The 14,200-nt window shown below is 59.7% G+C and overlaps 1 protein-coding gene across 1 annotated transcript in view; it reads right to left on the minus strand.

The window, feature by feature from the left end:
- Positions 1-4,476: 4,476 nt before the first annotated feature.
- The window catches only part of MID2 (midline 2), a 205,704-nt gene continuing 195,980 nt past the window's right edge, over positions 4,477-14,200 (minus strand). The window contains exon 10 of the mRNA XM_075007991.1: positions 4,477-9,121. Coding sequence (XP_074864092.1) covers positions 8,719-9,121 — 403 coding nt within the window. The 3' untranslated portion in view covers positions 4,477-8,718. The remainder of the gene's footprint in view (positions 9,122-14,200) is intronic.

The raw sequence follows: 14,200 nt of genomic DNA on the forward strand, positions 1-14,200 counted from the left end.
CGTGCAATCTGCTCAGGCGTTGCACGGGGACAGGAGTACTTGCACGCGCTGCCTCCGTGCCATCGTGGAGAGCTTAGACGAGTGATCAGCAGCTGTTGCACTGCCGAGGGGGCAGCTGGCCTCTGGTGGGCCTCTCCCATGGAGTCACACCAACCGAGCTGGCTTATGTCTTCCATCCAGACAGGAGCTTCAGAATCCGGCTGAGCCAGTTCTAGGTCAGACTCAAGCACGGCAACAAGCCGCCTACAGCAAAGTACCATTACGTGCTGGGCAGGGGCAGGAAGATGAGGAAGGGAAAATGAGGCTACTTACCTTGTGCAGTAACCGACCTTCTTCTGGGCATCTGTCGTGAGGGGCTCTCCACTTCATATCCGCACAGCCAGGAAAGAGCGAGGAAACAGCCTCATGCTGAAGACAAAGCTGCAGCAGCTAATCTAGATGCATGGACCAAAGCACCGTGGTTGGAGAGATTATGTAGCGAAAGTCCAGCCCTCAGCGCTGCAAACTTCAGCACCTGCAGCTTCTTGCGTCAGGCCCTGGAAGCAGACTGGGACCTCGTCAACGGGCTCAGTGCTCTAGTATGAAGTTTAATGTTGGCAGCACCAGAACCCCTTGAAATCTACCCTGTAAGCCTCTCAGTGGCAACCGTTTCCCTCGCAAACACACCCAAAGGTGCCACCAACTGTCTGGGAGGACTGCTGACGAGTTTGGGTCCATACCAACAGAAGGGGGATGCCCTTCAGACACCCCAGCTAGCACAGACCGCTTCCTGCCCAGGCTGAGGTGGTTTTGGGAAAGAAGTCTGGAGGCGCCTCGTGTGGCCTCTGCCTGAAGTGCAAGGTGGTGGTTGTGCTGGAGAAAAAAAAACGCTTGGCTTTGAGGGACAAGCGGCAGTGGTAATAAGGAGAGGAGCTGAGGAAGAATCCAAAACAGTGAGGTTTAGGACACACCTATGCATCAGGTTCAAGGAAGAAAGGAGCTGGCTCCAAAGAATTGGTGGGAGAGGAGCTCAGAGATGAGGCCTGGCAGTTCGTTGCTCCCAGGGGTTGCAGCTGGGCAGGCTGTGACCACTAACAGACCAAGGGGAACACCCTGGTCCTCTGCGTGGAAACTGTGGCAGGTACCTCTCAAGATCGAGCAGGTTCAAGGCAACAGAGAGGTGTACGGGCATGTGGGCGGATGGCAGTTCAGCCCAGCCCAGCCTATGGGACAGTCAAGCTTACCTGCGAGGAGTTTGCCAGCCATCCCACAAAGGCCTGGTTGGCGCTTTGCACCCGTCCCCGGAGCAGCACGAGTTAGGACGTTCAAGCTGCTCCGGGGCTGTGCAGCTCCAGGGCAGAAGCAGGCCCACCCTGCGCTCTTGAAGGGTCCCCAGCTGTAGAGTGACCCCTGGGCAGAAGCCAGGGGATGCACCTCGTGGCGTGGCAGGGCAGGGCAGCCGGGGGCACGCTGCTGGGCACAGAACTCTACAGCTTTTCATGCCACGTGCTGCCAAGCAAGGGTTTGGGTCGCAGGACGTACAAGCCGCACGGCAGAAGGACGCTAAAGGGCAGCTGCACCGTTTCCCCTTGGCCTTCAATCCTGCGCCGCCCCTCTGGCGCTGAGTTCCCTCAAAGCTGCACAGCCCCGTGGCTGCACAGCTGCCTGGTAAGCCCCCCTCAGTGGCTCATGCAGGGCTGCAGCGGGGAGAGAAGCCTGGCCCGGGAGCCGCACCCGTGAAATTGGCCTTCCTCAGCGGCACTCAGCCTGCTTCAGGCTGGCGTGGTTAAGGGCTCAGCTAGCGACGGACCCAGCCGGGAGAGTTGGCGATTTCAAAGGTATTCAGGCCAGACTTGTTTGCGGGGGGTAGGGGATGAGCAGGTGCACTCGGGCCCCAGGGAGGTGCCTGATGTCGTGTGTGGCACACGTAACATAGGCCTGGATTATGTGTGAGTCAATGTAGCTGGGAGAGGGGCCCTGCCCCATCCCTTCCAGCTCGAAACCAACTGGGTCTTACGGTCTCCTGGGGCGATGGCTTCTGTGAACCAATGCACCAAAGGCGGACCCAGGCCCCACTCCCAGGCCGACTTGTCTGGTGCTGCACTATTTCAGTTTCAGCCACAGCCCATCTGACCCCCCCCGCCCCGCCCGCTAACACAAGCCCGGGGGAGCACCAGGTGCGTTGTGCCCTGCCAGTTACCTGCACCGCCCAGCTGGTAGTTAGGCTCTCTCTTGCATGCTGAGCTCCAGGATCAGGTCACCTGGGCAGGGAGCTCTTGGCACAGGAGCTAAGTATGGTGGGCGTGTGGAGCTAGGCCCCTGCCTGGGTATAAGGGCTCAGCTTTGCTGGCTGTCAGAAGGCGTGGGCATGGCGATCCCCATGCGCCGGCTCTGCCCACGAGAGGCGGTGGCTGCAGCCCCGGTGGCCTGGCTGCACGCCAGTCTGGAGTTGAAACGCCACCATCTCGCTGTGCCTCACAGTTGGAGCCGGGGGGGGGGGGGCGGGGGGGCAGGGGCGGACAAACACCCCTGTGCTGCCCAGCTGTGCAGAGCCATCTGTGCATTCACTGGCTCCAGTCTGCCCTGGTCCATCCACATCACCCTGCTGGCTGCGGTGCAGGCGCAGGGCTGGAATTTGGGCTCTCTGCCCAGCTCACTGGGAGCCTTTGGGGCAAGGGGGCGCAGCCCTTTTCCTGACATGGCTGCAGAGGCACGATGGGGCTGTTTCCTGGAGCCCCCCCCACCGCCACCATCCCCTGGGTGTTCACAGCTGGGGTCTCCGGCCGGCACACAGCCCACACAGGTACATAACACCTGCACACATTTGAGTGTGACTGAACAGCTGGGCGAGTGAGCCAGCCTCGTGTGACCAGCCATCGCTCAACAGCCCCCGTCCCCCACAGCGGACCACCCGTCACAGCGTGAGACGCACTGCCTTAGGCTGGACGCGTTAGTTACCTACTCGTCTAGGTGTCTGTGCTCCTGTGTGCACACCCCCCCCCCCCCCCCCCCCGCGACACCCTAGGGGCCTCTCCCAGATGGTGGCACGGACTATTCCTCTGGAAAACTAATCACTCACTGCTCATTAATAGGCGTGGGTGGTGCATGTATAATTAGTCTGCTGACAGTGTTTACTCACCTGGAAACAGGTGAGTAAAATGTCAGGGGACTCTGAGAAACAGGTTTTCTTTAGGTGACCGTGACAGACCAACCCCTCAAACCGCTTGTGGCCACGTTCCGGGGGCTGGCCACGGAGGCTGGCTTGCAGGGTGCGACCACTTGCACTGCAAAAATCACCAGCCGGGTGTCTCCACCAGCCCACGTGACGTCCATCTGCAGCAAGCGAAAGTCGCTTTTGCCCTCCAGAATACACGTGTGAGGGTTTCCAGGCTCTATGGGGAGGGGGAGCCAGCACATACTTATCTGTCCCCTGAGAACAAAGAAACCAGCACGTTGGCTTGGACAGGGTGGACTCCAGCCATTCTCCCTGGAGACATTGCTGCAAGGAACTGCTCTTGAACAAGAACTGGAGCCGGGGGATGGGGGTGTTAAGGTTTGGTCTCCGAAGCGTTTTACTTTTGTTTGTAACCATTTTTATCTTTAGCCTTTCACTTAACCCACCACCCTTCGGGTAAGAGACTTCTCTGACTTTTATCGTAAGCCCGCTCGGCGCTGGTCGAGGGGTCACCAGCTCCTGTTAACAGGCAGCTATGTGCAGTCTGCTGCCAGGAGCAGCGAATCTGACACGGTTTGGTCCAGAGGCGGCAGAGTGCTGCAGAGATGCCTCCGAGGAACTGGGGTTTGCTGCTTGTTACCAGTGAGGGGAGGGCTGGCTGTCCGTCTGTCCATCCTGACATCGGCTGGCAAGCCAAGGAGCAGACCCCTGGTTTGGTAGCAGCACCATGCCCTCTGCCTGGGGCCGAGAGGGGTCACCCAGGGTCTCTTAGTTCTGGACACTCCAGCAGCTTGCCACACAGTTTGCAGGGGCACGGGTAGGTCTAACAAACAGCTCTCCTCCAAGAGCAGCTCACCCGCTTCCATTCAGCCCAGTCCACTCTCAGGGGCTGCAGATTGTAACGGGGCAGTGACACCGCTGTCACTCTTGCCCCCAGGAACAGGTCCTGGGAAAGGCACCTGGATGTTCATGAAGGATTGTAACAGGCCACCCCGGTCTCCCCTTGTCACACGATAGCTGTCCCCCCCCCGGCCCCAGAATCTCAGCTGTTTGCCCCATGCCCACTTCTGCGACTTTCTAATTTGCTGCCCTGATTTTGTCTGGCTCACTGCCACGAGGGACCTCTTTGGGACAGGGGCTTTGCACTGGAGAAGGCTGTTTGTTCACATCTCAGCACAACAGAATGCCCTGCTCCCCCCACGCCCTTCAACATGACACAGCCGGCCGTGGGGCTTGGGATTTCCACCAGATTTTGAGTCGAGAGCGCGAAGAGGAGTTTAAAGGACGGTGAAACCCACGAGGTGCGGAGCCCAGCTCTGGGAGCAAGCGGTGGCCTTTGGTTTTAATGATTGATTTCTGTGTCTTTGGCTCAAGTGCGAGGTTTCATACAATGTCCAACAATGAGATGACCAGAGTGAGTCCAATGTCAGGTGTGGTACGAGCTCCTCCATATGCAGACACAGCCAGTACATAGATATATATATATATATTATATTATATTTTTATATATATATATACACACATTAACAAAGAAGTTGCAAAAATAACCCAAAACAAACGGAGCCAAACCTAGTTATGTTACAGATGGAGAGGGAGTGTGACAGGTTGCACTGTAACCAGATTTTCACCATGTCCCAAGTCAGATACAATGGGTTTACAACGAGAAAAGCAGCCAGCAGCGGAGCCCTGCCAGAGGCAGGGATACAGATGACAAATGAACTTCCTGCGGTGACATGAACTGGCCCCTCTGACCCTGCCACCAACCTCCTGCAGGATGGCGGAAACAGGCAGAAAGTCAATTCCCACCATGGCCAGCAGGGGCTGTGTGGTCTCGGATTGGCTGGAACCGTTGCGGCGTCATACGACATCGGGTAGCGTCACCAATGGGGTGGCTCGCCAACGGGTAGGCGAGAGAGGCCACGAAGCAGCAGGGGAGCTTTGAAGATCTCTTGTGATCTGCAGGGCCCAGCTGGTGCCAGATCTGGACTGAGTTCAGCCAGGCAGGAGCCAGGCACGGCTCCTGGCCCTACTCAGCACAGGCCAGTGACCCCCCGCGCCCCACGGAGAGCAGAGCAGGTCACGTGTTTAAACAGCAGCGGAGAGGAACGCAGGTGACTAAGCCCAGGCTGTCGGCTCACGGCACTGAACGCCCCACGTGGTCTTGCCCCGATAAGGTCTCTGCTGTGCCCTCCTGCCCTGCGCTGGCAGGTTCTTCTGAACCTGAATTAGTGCAATTTCATCTGGTGCAACGGCCCACGAACGGCGCACGTGCTCCAAGCTAACGGATGCGGCAGACACCTCCCGCATCGACCCATCTAAACAGGACCAGGGCCCCTGGGTGTCCACATGCTACAATCCAGCCCCCGAGCGCAGGCACCTGTTTGAGGCAGATTCTGCCACAGGCAGGGCTCCCTCCAATTCTTTCCATGCACGGATGGAATAAACGTTGTTATATGCACCGAGGCACACGCAGCCATGCTCCACACGCTGCGGGAGCTCTGCTAACCGGCTGGGCAGCCACCCACGCCCTCAGCTTGCAGGGAACACGGGTGACAAATCACCCCCATTGCAAACGCTGCCTCAGCGCACCAGGGACGGCACTGAGCAGGAACCCCGTGTGGCTCTGACAAATGTCCACCTCAAAAGGGCAATTTATCTGCCTAAGACGCTTCTGGGGTTAGCTGCAGGGCCAGGCAGGACCGGGGCTGACACTCCCCCACACCACCAGCAGCGGCTCAGGCCTGCGGAAACAAAGAGAACCCTTTCCTTGGCTCTGAACTAACGTGCCACATGCTGCAGGGGAGCAGAAAGCAGCACTGGGGCAGGGAAAGCTGCCTACACCAGAGCCAGGGACCCAACACGCCTTTTGACTCCCAGCCTAGCTCAGTCACACACACCCTGCGTCTGCCAGAGGCGATCAGTCTGCCGCTGCTCCCGGTGGCTCTTGGGTGCTAATGAAGTTTCCCGTGGCACAGCTCGTCCAAGGCTCCGAGGCCACAGCTAACCTCTTCTCATTGGCCCGCCACGGCTCTCACCTGACAGCTTCAGGGGCCGCTTTCTGCCCTGACTCATCCCCAGCGTGACGGGATTCGGCAGAGTATCTGTGAGCTGGGGAGGCTGCTGCACGAACTACAGAGAAGAAAGGTGCCGGAGAGTTAACGGACAGGAGCGTGTCCGCTCGAGTGGGGCCCCTCGGCTTGCTGGGGGACGGTGGCATGATGCGAGGGTCACAAAGGGAAATCCTAGGAGGTTTGCAGAAAGGCTGGGGCTGGGTTTGGTCCACAGGCTGCCTAGCTCCAAAGCAGCATCCTCCAAGCTGGCAGCCTACCGTACAGTCATGCACCCTCATGCTTCCCCCTAAGTGCCCCTGCTGCCACTCCGCCCTCGTGCAGAGGGGCCACCTGCGAAGAATACCCCAGGGCCAGTCAATCCACCTGCTCCTGGGAGCCTGGGCTACGAGGTAGGTTTCCATCAGCAAGGTCCAGGGCACTCTCAGGTGGAAAGCCAGCCAAGTTCAGCAGAGTCTTAAACCACACAAGGCCCGTGCAACAAAACGGGGGTGGGACTCTCAGAAGGGATATGCCACAGAACACCTGGAACCAGGCGCGTGGATGGGAACTCACCGATGCTGCTGGCCTGGAACACGGTGCCGGTCACAGCAAGGAGCGAGGTGCTGGTACAGGACCAGCTCCAGGTGGGGGTGGCTGCAAACCCCCAGGCTGGACCCGCCCGCACCCGCCGGAGCAGCTGGAAGTGGGACACCGGAGGTCCCACTTGCTGGCGACGGCATTCGCTTTGCACCCAGGAAAGTCAAGACACTGTCTAGCCTCTGGGTGCGATCAGCAGTGCCCACCACTGCCACGGGCCCTGGGAACAGGATAGCAGGGGGCCTGGCTCTGTGCCCTGCAATGAGCGGGGCAAGAGCAGTCAGGACTCAGCACTGCCTGGACCCCTGTGCTGGCCAGCCCCCACTCCCTTACAGCTGTGGGCAGCCAGAGCAGCGCTGCTGTGGTGTTTCAGAGGGGCCAGGAGCTCGGGCTGCCCTGGCTATCAAAGTAGCAGTGGTGGCTGCTGAAGCTCCGGGCCCCTTGAAAACGCTGGGTCCCAGGGCAGCTGTCCCCTTTTCCCCCCTCCGTCAGCAGGCCTGAGTGTGATTAAAAACCCTCCCAAAGCAACGGAAGGCCCCAGGAGGCAGCTTTTGGTGTGCTCTGCTCCGGGCAGCGTCTCCCTCCCATGCATGCGGGTGCATTACCCCCCGTCCCTGCACTCCTGCTGTTATTCTCACCCACCCAGCGCACTCCCCTACCCGCCGTGAGAAGAACCTGCCCTAGCTCAGCCCTGGTTTCAGCAATGACAGGAGGTGCTCAGCCAGGCAGGGTCAGACCAGGTGGGACACACAGACATGGGGCAAAGCTCTGCATGGGAGGGGGCAGCTACCCATCCACAAGACAATCTCCGCCCCATGGGGGAAGGACGGGCTCCCATGTGGACCCCCCAGGGAAGGGGTGCAGAAGCGACCCCAGCCCCCAGCCAGCATGGGACAGAGAATGCTCCAGCCAGACTTTGCCAGGCCACGCTGTCTGGGCTCTGTGCAGCCTCCTGGTTTCCCAGTCCACCTCCCACCCCCACAGCGCCCGGAGGAGAAAGTGCATTCTGAGCAGAGCTGTGCGCTCATAAGCAACAGAGAATCCTTGTGCACAACAGCGGTCATGTAACTCCCCCCGGCTCCTGCCGGGCCAGGCTCCACTGCCCCCATGACATGGGGCTCTTCCCCACTCCCAGAAAACACACAGGGGTGGCCTGCGTCGAACCAGCCACATCACCACCATGGAGCACGACAGCTCAGTGTTAAGCAGCAGCGTTACATACGGGGCTGGGGGATTGTGGTCTCCCCTGGACAGACACCTCAGCTTGCTCCGTTTCACACTGATCTGCCACAGCCAGGCTTGCCCGGGGCCTCCCAAGGAAGACCGTTATAACGGCAGAAAAGAGAGCGCTGGGGAGAGTTGCTTGCAGGTCTGAGCTGCCCCCTGAGCGGGAGGAATCGAATGCCCCTCTTAGCAAAATGGACCAGGATGCACCTGAGCCCCACCTGGCTGTGGCTGGAGGGTGCACCCAAACCCCTGCAGGTTACGGGACAGATCTTTCCTGAGACGCAGCATGGCACAGCCCCGCCTCTGAATAGAGCCAGCTGGGGCTCAGGCTGGCTCTGCTCCCCTACCAGGCTGCACCTTGCCCCGCCTAGGAATCCTCCCCCCCACATTCCCAGGGGCTCTGGACCTAGCATAGCCCACTCCCCCACTCGCGGGCCAGTCCAGCCAGAGGAACGCCACTGCCACGAGCGTTTCACAAGCCCCATTCCCACACCCCCAGCACTCCGCCAGAGTTCGTTTCAATCACTTCTAGAGTTTCCTTTTCCTTTCCAAGAGGAGTTCCCTGTGGGAGGGTGGCGGGTTGCAGTGTGCTGTTTCTTGGTGGCAGGGCCTGCTCTCCAATCCGGCTGTTCAGCAGCCTCTCTGCCTTCCCAGGCTCTGCCAGGGAGCACGAGTGGGGCTGGCTGCCGCTCAGTGGCTGGCTTTCATCCCTGATACGTATGGGGACTCCTGCGGCCGGCAGTTACACTCCTGCTGCTCCGGGAAATCGATGAAGTCTGGGGCGGGCAGGCCCGAGAGGATCATCAGCGATTTGTTCCAGATGGTAAAGGTGGGACACACGGGCAGGACGAAGGAGACGTTGAAGGTGTGGAGGTGGAGGGAGTTGGCCGGGTCGTAGAAGGACAGGGCATTGTTGTCGTAATCCAGGAGGACGCCCAGGCGTTTCATCTGTGGGTGAACGTCCACCAGCAGCTCCTTGTTGTTGTGCCTCACCACAAAGTTGCTGTTGCAGCGGGAGAAGACCCAGGACGAGGAGTTCTTGCCAATCCACTCGTTCTTTGGGGCTGATTTATAGGCGATGCCGATGGCGTACCTAGAGGAGAGAGCAGCAGACTCGCGTTACTGTCTCAGACCCTGCTCAGTGCACAAACCACAGCCCGGCGGCAAGGGCTCAGCCAGCCACCCATTTAAAAGTTCTCCTAAAAGCTACATGGTTACCCCATGCCCCTTCAAACGGATGTGTCTTGTGGTGGGCCGCAGAGCTCGGTCACTCTCCCGAATCGGAGGACAGCTGGCTACAGATTCCCCGGGAAACAGCCCTTGGAAAACCTCCCCGATTGCTCAAAGTGCAGCGATCCAGGCTCGTTGTGCTCAAACAGGGCTCTGCTCTTTGCAGCAGGGTCCGAAGTGCTCGAGGACGCAGCGGCTGGCACCACTGCACTCACCTGGAGTGCACCGAGCACGTACGGCGCGAGAGGCTCCCCATCTCTGGCAAACCAGAACGACCTGGGCAGGCAGCTCCGAGGGCATTTTGGGCGTTCAGTCTGAGCCCCGCCCCAGGCTGACAGTTCAATACAACCCAGAGCACGGGGAAGGGAAGGGAGGCACGTTGCTCCTGTTTCTGATTCGGGGACCTGGAGTCGGAGCACAGCAGGAAGGTGCTGGGGCTATTGTTTGAGAAGTCTGCACACAACTCCTCAGCTGGGGAGAGGCAGGACAGTAGGTGGCGGGGGCGGGGGGCGGGGGAAGGAGGTTTAGGTTTGCAGCAAGGGACCGGATGCATTTCTTACAGGGAGGGGTGAATGGGTGAAGGGAGTGGACGTGGTTGCAGGGTTCAGATAAGTGGGGGAGGGATTGGGGGAGTGGGAGAGAAAAAGGCGGCGTTGGCAAATATGAGGGTAGCAGAGGAATATGAGGCTTTAGGATGGCACACATCAGCCCCTGATTCTCTCCTTGCCTGTGTGCTAGGCTCTCGGGGAGCCCGACCCCTGGGCAGGAGGACTGAGCCCCCGAGCTCTTATATGTTCTGGAATTTGGGGGACCCTGTTCCCCTGGGGATGGCCGGGCCCCTCTCCCTGCCCGGCCATGAGAGCTGCAATGCAGGGGTCGAGGGTAACAGCTTTCGGCACCTGCCACCCAGAAAATGATCAGGGAAGATACCACCCTGGTATCCAGCTGGGATGAAGGGATAACTCAGTGGTTTGAGCACTGGCCTGCTAAACCTGGGGCTGTGAGCTCACTCCTTGCGGGGTCGTTTAGGGATCGGGGATGGTGCTAGGTGCTGCCACGAGGGTGGGGACTGGACTTGCTGACCTCTCAAGGTCCCTTCCAGCTCTATGAGACAGGACAGCAATACAAAGGTTTCCATCTTCTCCGCTATCCCCTTCCTCACGGTTTGCGATTCGGTTTGCTTTTTTGCCTGCTGCTGCACGGTGAGCGCATGTTTTTGGAGAACTAACCCCAAGGACTCCGAGATCTGTGTCTTGAGTGGGACCCACAAATGTGGAGCTCATCCTTTTGTACGTCCAGTTGAGATTACGCTTTCCAGCGCGCACGACCCAACGCTGAATCTCATCTCTCATTTTGCTGCCCAGAAACCTGGATTGTGAGATCCGTTGGCAACTCCCTGCAGCCCCTTTGGATTTAATGATCTCGAGTAATTTTGTACCAGCTGCCAATTTGGTCACTTCACCGTTCCAGACCATTTCTGACTGTGCTGTGCAGGACTGCTCCCAGTACAGACCCGAAGGGTTCACCTCCTTCCTCCCTCCAGAAAACTGACCATTTATTCCTATCCTGTTTCCTGGCTCCTCACCGTAACTGACTCAGGACGAGACCTTCTCTCTGCCCCCTGGAGAATTCCCAGTGTTTTCAGGAAAGAAATCGTTAGGTTTGCGCTCTGCAGGCTACACAGACCCGCCGGCTGTTTCCCACTACTCTGCTGCTGCTGGCACACTGAATAGGCTGCTGCAGCCTTGCATGTGACAGAGTCTCAGGGCTCATTGTAGGAGCCGCACCAATCCAGCTCGACTCTTTAGAAAATGAATCCGCTGGAGCGCTGCGAAGAGCAGTATTGTTCCGTCCCTGTGCCATCTCCCCCTGCCAGGAAGGGAGCGAGCTGGCAGTGACACAGCCAGCCAGGCTCTTTCAGCAGGTGCCTTCCATTTCGGGCTCACTCAGACACAACAGCTTTAACAAATGGGTCAGCCCAAGGATGTTTCTGCTGTGGCTCACGGCGAACTCGTGCCGTGCAGGGGGATGCTGGGACACAGAGCAATCCGGGGCTTCCTTAGAGCTTAGCCTGTCCCGATTTTCCATAGCCACGCGCAGCACGGAGGGGCTCCCTGAGGAAACGGCGCTTTCTTCGTAACTCTGGGGAGCTTTGAGGGAGACCTCATCGCCGAGAAACACGTGACAGCAGCTTGGGGCCCTCACGCATCTGACGAAGTGGGTCTGTGCCCACGAAAGCTTATGCTCATACATTTCTGTTAGTCTATGAGGTGCCACAGGACCCCTCGTTGCTTTTGCAGATCCAGACTAACACGGCTACCCTTCTGATAGAGGAAAGGTGGCATCAGGGCACGGCAGGACTGGGCAAAATACAGCCCACCGGCTGGATCTGGCCCTCCAAGTCGCCAGATCTGGCCCGTGGCCCCAGGGGAGCCTCACCCAGGCTCCTTGCCTGCCCCGCTGCTGCACGCCGCCCAGAGCATTCTCTGAACGCTGCAGGTCTGCGAGTGGGCGGCTTCGTATAGCGCGCCGCCTTCAGCACAGTCCTGCAGCAAGCCCTGGCCACCTCCCAGCGCAGCGCACAAAGCACCCTGCTCTGAGCAGTGGGATGGGGGTGGGCAGGGAACGTGGAAGGCAGGGAGCCCCCTGGGGCGGCTGCTGGCCAGGAGCCCCCTAGGTAAGTGCCTCCTGGCCACAGCTGCCTCTGGCCCCCAGCCCCTCCACCCCCTCCCCCAGACCTTGCCCCTCCCCCACACCCCCCTTCCAGCTCAGAATTCTCTCCTGCTCCCAACCCCTCTCCCGGACTCTGCCCCAGGTCACAACCAAAGCCCCTGTCCCAGGTTACCCCCTCCCTCCAGACCTGGCACTCTCTTATGCCCCTCCAGGTCTCCTGCCCTAGGCCACAACTGCCTCCTTCATCCAAACCCCCTCCCAGCACCCCAACCCCTTACTCCAAGCTCCCTTCTGCGCCCAACCCCCAGCCCAGACCCTGCACCTCCTCCACCAATACCATGGGAGAACGTGGCTTTCTGGCTCACCCAATTCACCCTCAGACGTGGTTGCCCACCCCGGTTCAGGACCAAGGCGTTAGCCTGGGACTTGGCAGACCTGGGTCAGTTCCCTGCTCTGCCTCAGACGATCTGTGGGGTCCTGGGCAAGACCTCGGGCGCCTCTGTGCCTCAGTTCTCCGACCGTAAATCGGAGGGCGGCGGGGAGCGGTGACGGGCAGCAGCCTCCAGCAGTGCCAGTGGCTGACCGGCTGCGGCGCTGGAGACCAGAGAAGCACTTCGGAGGACAGTCCTTTGAGGGTTCAAGGCTTCTGTCACATCGCGATTAGGTTCTCTTCGATGCAACCCAACGCTGAGTCCATTACATGAGCTACTCTGCAGCGGAGGAGGCCGGGCAGGGGCAGGGGGTGGAGGAATAGGACGCAAGGGAAGCGAGACCAGCCAGATGCCCCCTCCTCAGGCTGGATCAGCTGGCAGCCGCTGCTCAAGAGGGCAGGTGTATTTCTCCACTGGCTGCAGGAGGCATTCGAGAGGGATGCGAGGCTGGCTCTGGCTATTCATGCACCCACCAAATCCCCCAAAGAGTGAGACGGGCACCCGAGCTGGGTGCTACTCCCCTCCCTGAAGGGGCACTTCTGTCTCCACTCCTCTCAGGGCAGAAGCAGCAGCAGCAGCACTTGGTTATTCTGGCCCCTCAGGAGGGCCTTGACCCTGAGGCACTCAAACAGCTGTTGGCTTCCTCATTACCGTCCCGCCGGGGAGTTCGCAGCTGGGCTGTACCAACCAGGAGCTTTGTCCAAGAAATGGCGCTGGAGCGAGCCCTGCGCCAGGGACATCACAGGCCGCGGGCATTTCACCCAGGCCGCCATTAGTGAACCCGCCAGTTGGCCCCCAAAGAGCCATTTCATTTCCTGCTCTTGCTCTTTGATTTACGCCTGTCGGTGCCTCGCGGATAGCGTGAGCCGCGTTCAGCCCTGCGCTGGGAGGGAGCTGGAGGAAGCTCTGCAAATCAGCTGGACTCATTTGCACCCCGTCTGTGCCTGCCCTTGGTGGCAATGAAGTGATGGGACAAGGGGACATACTTGCTGGGGGGAGGGCATCTGACTGGGTGTGTGGGTGGGGGGCTAGGTGGAGGGGCCTGGAGCATTTGCTGAAGGCTGCAGAAGCTGCAGGCCCGGCCTTTGATCAAGGCGCATTTCCCGTAAGCTTCTAGGAGACTCCAGACGCACTCTGAGCCACAGCCGCAGGCCACCCCACTCGGCTGCTTTCTCCTCCTTGCAGCATGCGGCTGCCTTTCGCGTACCTGCCTGCGCCTCCATCCACGGCCTGCGGACCTGCTGCACATTTGAAGTGAATTTCTTCGGCTCCAGGGACCGAGCAGCTCAGTTGCTGACAAACTAGGTCGTAGCAGAGGTACGTGTCCAAGGCAGGGCCCTAACCAGCCCCAGCTTCCCATGAAATAATGTCCACGCCAAAATGCCGAGCCTCCGTCCCATGCTGCGCTAGGGGCACCTCAGCCTCCGCTTCTCCCAAGAGAGGCTAAAAAGCGTGTTGGGGGCGCGGGGGCAGCACTGCCTTCTGCCTGCTGCGGTGCTGGTCTTCGGCCCCGACCTGGCTTTGTGGGTAGGTGCTGCGGCTGGTGTGTTCGAAGAATGGACTCAGTGCTAAAGCTGTTCCGTAGGGGGGGTTTATCGCCCTTAACCAGCTCTGCGCCAGCTGGGGGCTGGACTCAATGACCCAGCGAGGTCCCTTCCGGTCCTGCAGAGCGCTGGCGGGGGTAGTAATGTGAGTCCCGCCTGCTGGTGATAGGTGAATGGGGCAGGCCTCCCCCCAGCGCGGGTAAGGGGAGGCAGGGTAGCACCACACACCACATGGACAGGGTGCGACCAGCTGCGCAGCTCCCCAGCCAGCAGAGCGTGAGCTCGGGCAGCCCG

Source organism: Carettochelys insculpta, chromosome 13 (genome assembly GCF_033958435.1).
Source record: "Carettochelys insculpta isolate YL-2023 chromosome 13, ASM3395843v1, whole genome shotgun sequence".
In the NCBI taxonomy this organism is placed as follows: Eukaryota; Metazoa; Chordata; order Testudines; family Carettochelyidae; genus Carettochelys; species Carettochelys insculpta.